We start from the raw sequence: 5,666 nt of genomic DNA, 5'->3' as shown, positions 1-5,666 counted from the left end.
ATTGATTGTCTGTTAAGTCTTTCATCTGTTAGAATACGTGATAGTTTCACTACTTTCACGTGTAAATCACAAAACCTTTTATTTAAAAAGTTGCATTCTCGGGTTAGCTGTTAACAATGGTGATACCTCGACAATATGTTGAAGGTTCTGGATTAGTGGTGCTGGAAGAGCACAGCAGTTCAGGCAGCATCCGAGCAGCAGTAAAGTCGACATTTTGGTCAAAAACCCTTCATCAGGAATAAAGGCAGAGAGCCTGAAGCGTGGAGAGATAAACTAGTGGAGGGTGGGGGTGGGGAGAAAGTAGCATAGAGTACAATGGGTGAGTGGGGGAGGGGATGAAGGTGATAGGTCAAGGAGGAGAGGGTGGAGTGGATAGGTTGAAAAGAAGATAGGCAGGTAGGACAAGTCATGGGGACAGTGCTGAGCTGGAAGTTTGAAACTAGTGTGAGGTGGGGGAAGAGGAAACAAGGAAACTGTTGAAGTCCACATTGATGCCCTGGGGTTGAAGTGTTCCGAGGCGGAAGATGAGGCGTTCTTCCTCCAGGCGTCTGGTGGTGAGGGAGCGGCGGTGAAGGAGGCCCAGGACCTCCATGTCCTCGGCAGAGTGGGAGGGTGAGTTGAAATGTTGGGCCACGGGGCGGTGTGGTTGATTGGTGCGGGTCTCCCGGAGATGTTCCCTAAAGCGCTCTGCTAGGAGGCATCCAGTCTCCCCAATGTAGAGGAGACTGCATCGGGAGCAACGGATACAATAAATGATATTAGTGGATGTGCAGGTAAAACTTTGATGGATGTAGAAGGCTCCTTTAGGGCCTTGGATGGAGGTGAAGGAGGGGGTGTGGGCGCAGGTTTTGCAATTCCTGTGGTGGCAGGGGAAGGTGCCAGGATGGGAGGGTGAGTTGTAGGGGGGCGTGGACCTGACCAGGTAGTCACGGAGGAACGGTCTTTGCGGAAGGTGGAAAGGGGTGGGGAGGGAAATATATCCCTGGTGGTGGGGTCTGTTTGGAGGTGGCAGAAATGTCGGTGGATGATTTGGTTTATGTGAAGGTTGGTAGGGTGGAAGGTGAGCACCAGGGGCATTCTGTCCTTGTTACGATCAGAGGGGTGGGGTCTGAGGGCAGAGGTGCGGGATGTGGACGAGATGCGTTGGTGGGCATCATAACCACGTGGGAAGGGAAATTGCAGTCTGTAAAGAAGAAAGCCATCTGGTGTGTTCTGTGGTGGAACTGGTCCTCCTGGGAGCAGATATGGTGGAGGCGGAGGAATTGGGAATACGGGATGGCATTTTTGGAAGAGGTAGGGTGGGAAGAGGTGTAATCCAGGTAGCTATGGGAGTCAGTGAGTTTGTAAAAAATGTCAGTGTCAATTCGGTCATCATTAATTGAGATGGAGAGGTCCAAGAAGGGGAGGGATGTGTTGGTGAAGTTGATGAATTGCTCAACCTCCTCGCAGGAGCACGAGGTGGTGCCAATGCAGTCATCAATGTAGCGGAAGAAGAGGTGGAGAGTGGTGTTGGCCCCCTGTGTTCTCTGTCTATGCCATGATGTTTAGATTGATTCTAATCTAAAAAGTGAGATAACGTAGTTTTACATGAATGCATGCAGTTTTTGAGTAAAGTACAATGTAACCCTGCAAGTACAAATTCACCCCACAAAATATATGTGTGCATGTGGGTCTTTGTCTGTCTGTGTCTGCATGCAATCATGTAGAACTCTGAGCTCAAAACCTGCATGAATTCATGTAAAACTCTGTTATCTCACTTTTTAGATTAGAATCAATCGAAATATCATGGCATAGACAGAGAACACAGGGGGCCAACACCTTCAACAAATTAACAAGCTGGTCAGGTGTCAGTGTCTGCAGCACACTCAGGGCTTATTTACTTTTGCAAAGATAGCCTGAAAGAGTTTCCCCTTGTCTTGTTTGTGGTCCATGTACACATCGATAAATCCCGTGTCACGGAGCGCAGCCATGTATGGCTCAGGTGGCCATTTTGTATCCTTCAACAATCCAGCAGCAACGACTTTCTTCAGAACTTCCAGGGTCAAGGTGGTGACCATCAGCCCCCCTGTCAAATAACAGATAAATACTCAGCTTTCTGAATTCTTGGAAGGTATGTAAAGAAGGAATCTCAATGTCAAGATCTTCTACTGAAGATGTAATCACACCAATGGAGTCAAGATGGTGGGGATTTGGAAGCAGATATAGTGGCCTACTGTCCTCTGAGGTGAGGGAACAGAAGTTAATTGGGAAGTGGAAACAGTCACGAGCTGGGATTTTCGAGGGGACTTCTTCTTAACGATCTCAGACACTTGTTCCTTGACCATCAAAACAAATGTGGAAGACCAATTAGAAGGCTTCAGCATTGGAAGAGCAGCTGAGTGTAAGGGAAGATAACAAAAGAGAGAGGGCTTCAATATGGAGATCCCTTTCTATGAATGTGTCAAAGTCTTAATGAAAAAAAGATTCAGCAAACAGGCCAGCAATGAAGGGAAGCTGGGGGGTACCCCTCCAAGGTGGCTCATGGCTGCTCCGGTGACTCAGGGAGTAGGGGGAAACCTCTGGGAGAGGGCAGTTTCCTGCCGGAAAGCAGCTTCCTTGAATTGGCTACTGTTAATGAGCTACCCACACGTGAAAGAATGGCCTTGAGGCAGGAAGGAGCCTCAGGTCCGCATGTCAGCCAGTGGGGCGATTTGTAGCTACAGCCCTCATCCCATCATGGTGGGTACCAAATATCCTGCCTACTGTCTGGATTATCTAACTCTGGAAGAATCAGGGTTGTGATGAACAGGAGGTTGTGGATAATTAAGGGCAGGGGGAGATTAGATTAGATTAGATTAGATTAGATTACTTACAGTGTGGAAACAGGCCCTTCGGCCCAACAAGTCCACACCGCCCCGCCGAAGCACAACCCACCCATACCCCTACATTTACCCCTTACCTAAACATTTACCCCTTACCTAACGCTACGGGCAATTTAGCATGGCCAATTCACCTGACCTGCACATCTTTGGACTGTGGGAGGAAACCGGAGCACCCGGAGGAAACCCACGCAGACACGGGGAGAACGTGCAAACTCCACACAGTCAGTCGCCTGAGGCGGGAATTGAACCCGGGTCTCGGGCGCTGTGAGGCAGCAGTGCTAACCACTGTGCCACCATGCCGCCCACTATTGCCCCTCCCTACCACCTCATTCCACTGGGTTCACTGCACATTGACACCTCAGAATGCATGAACAATCCATAGCAAAGTCAAGTAGCAGCTTCCAAGGAATTGCTGCTGGCCCAGAAATCTGAGAGGTTCAGTCAGTCGAGTATGGTGTTTTAGCCCGCAGCTTTGAAGCTGCTCAATGATGGTTATGGATCAGCTTCTGGCAATTTGTACCCAGACAATGGAAGATCTCTGGGCAAGGGGTTACCAATTAACCCCCCAGTCCTCCCAAAATACAGACCATTGAGCTTCTTAGCAGATTGTCACCCCGTAACTAAAAGCTCCTCAGTCAGACAGACTTGTAAACAATTCTTGGTAATTACACCCGCTTCTCGTTGCACATGTACACTCAGATGTGGTCAGAATAAATAGGGAGAAAATGTTCCCATTTGCGAAAAGTCACTGATGGTTTGTAATTGGCAAAAGAAGCAAAAATGACATGAGAAAATTTTCCATGCAGCGAAAGACTCCAAGAATCGTGGGGTCTGCTTTCCAGTACAATACCCCAGTGAATTGTAACAATGGGCGCAGGCATTACAGGCTGAGCTCCTCCTTCTCTTATATTGTACTATTGATTAGATTACATTACACTGTGGAAACAGGCCCTTCGGCCCAACAAGCCCTTCGGGCCACACCGACCCGCAACCCACCCCTTCCCCTACATTTCCCTAACACTCCGGGCAATTTAGCATGGCCAATTCACCTGGCCTGCACATTTTTGGACTGTGGGAGGAAACCGGAGCACCCGGAGGAAACCCACGCAGACACGGGGAGAATGTGCAAACTCCACACTTCCCCAACTGAGGGGGAATTGAACCCGGGTCTCTGGCGCTGTGAGGCAGCAGTGCTAACTGCTGTGCTACCGTGCCACCCGCTTGACTGTATTGTTGTAATTATTGACTGATTGCATAATTATTGGGCGTGGCTTCCATTTTTAAAAATGCTTTTCCTCGACCAGAGAATCTGTGGCTGCTGGTCAGGATGGTGAGGGAGATATATGGATGGGGTAAGGTGAGGTTACAGGAGGTTACTATCCATTAATGCACCAGTCCCTCATAGTTCCAGAAAAACACCCACGTACATCGTTTAGCTATTGTAGTCTCTCTAAGTTTAAGTAAATCAGTGTTGACTACCAGGCTAATCAGTGACATGTCATTCATGGAGATTACTTGATATGTGACCCCACCATTTCATCCTGACTGCACCATTTCCCTTGAGGTTTAGGATTTTTCAGAATTGACCAGCTCAATACTCTACCTGGTTTCATAACTCGGTAAATCTCTCTGCATCCAGATTGCAGATCAGGCCAGTAGTAATAACAGTTGCAATGAAATACTCTGTCCACCACGTTGTCTTCCAGAGGGATATGTTCCACACTGCCATGAAACAATGTCACCTTCCCGGTCTGAATATCAGGCTGCAACCTCCTGCTGGCTACACGGTACATGTATTCAGAGTAATCCAGCCCATAGAGTTTACCCTTCGGCAGCGTAAGGCGTTTAGCAGCTTCCTGCAGACCGAGCCCTGGTCCAAAGCCTAGTTCCAGCACCACACTCTCAGGCTGAATGTCACACAGTTTGACAGCATTCACTTCCACCAATTTACCCTTCCCCTCTAAGATCTTTTTCACCATCCATCCCCAGGGGCCCTGCGTTGGTTCGCTCAGTTGTTTGGTGAGATGATCGAACAGCATTGCTGCTGCTCACAGAGCTGCGAAAAGTTCCCCTTCCTGTTGCACAACGTGGAACCTCAGCCTTGCTGGATGATTGACACAACACCAGGTTAGTCAACAGGTTTAATTGGAAGCACACTAGACCTGTTGGACGATAACCTGGTCTTGTGAGATTTTTAACTTTGTACACCCCAGTCCAACACCAGCATCTCTAAATCATGGATGATTGACAGCTTGGATGACGATACACTGTTATCCCAGCATCAGTTTACAAACAGATTGAGCCAGTCAGCTGGGCTGAGAGTGTGTACGTTAAGCTGTTGTTGTTCAGTGACAGTGCTGACCAAACAGACTGAAAGCAGCCAGAGCATAGCGAGACTCAGAGAAAGAGGGGGAATGTTCTGAACAGTTCTGCTCCAACTCCTGGGCAGCTCAACATCTCTGTTAGACACATTGCTCTCACTTGGCGAAAGTGAGTACTACAGATGCTGGAGATTAGAGTCAAGAGTGTGGTGCTGGAAAAGCACAGCAGGTCAGGCAGCATCCGAGGAGCAGGAAAGTCGATGTTTCAGGCAAAAGCACCATACTCTTGATTTGCATTATTCTCACTGCAGCTCACAGCAGCAGAACCCAGACTGGTTTCCATACCAAAAGAGCCTCTTACAACGCAACAAGTAAAATAAATACTTCCACCATGCCCTGTAGGGACAGGAAGGATACTAAACCTCAACAGATTGTAAAGGGGTGGGAGGGTGCAGCCCATACTCTTTAAATTCATCAGTGGGAT

The 5,666-nt window shown here is 48.4% G+C and overlaps 1 protein-coding gene across 1 annotated transcript; it reads right to left on the bottom strand.

Moving 5' to 3' along the window:
• Positions 1-1,804: 1,804 nt before the first annotated feature.
• On the bottom strand, positions 1,805-4,919 carry LOC140467088 (uncharacterized methyltransferase YdaC-like). The gene is made up of 2 exons (XM_072563153.1): positions 4,465-4,919; positions 1,805-2,065 (listed from the first exon to the last, which is right to left on the bottom strand). Exons 1-2 carry the CDS (start codon positions 4,898-4,900, stop codon positions 1,866-1,868), a joined length of 636 nt encoding a protein of 211 aa, XP_072419254.1. The 5' UTR covers positions 4,901-4,919; the 3' UTR covers positions 1,805-1,865.
• Positions 4,920-5,666: the final 747 nt, after the last annotated feature.

This window comes from Chiloscyllium punctatum, chromosome 45 (assembly GCF_047496795.1).
Source record: "Chiloscyllium punctatum isolate Juve2018m chromosome 45, sChiPun1.3, whole genome shotgun sequence".
NCBI classification, from domain to species: domain Eukaryota; kingdom Metazoa; phylum Chordata; class Chondrichthyes; order Orectolobiformes; family Hemiscylliidae; genus Chiloscyllium; species Chiloscyllium punctatum.
The sequence above is the reverse complement of the archived record's forward strand: the minus strand, read 5'-3'. Positions and strand labels throughout refer to the sequence as shown.

Bases quoted from the DNA above. Each gene is read 5' to 3' on its own strand.
- LOC140467088 (XM_072563153.1), bottom strand. From the start codon at position 4,900: ATGCTGTTCGATCATCTCACCAAACAACTGAGCGAACCAACGCAGGGC. The intron at 2,066-4,464 runs GTAGAGTATTGA...GTTATTTGACAG, and splicing joins TTACCGAGTTATGAAACCAG to GGGGGCTGATGGTCACCACC.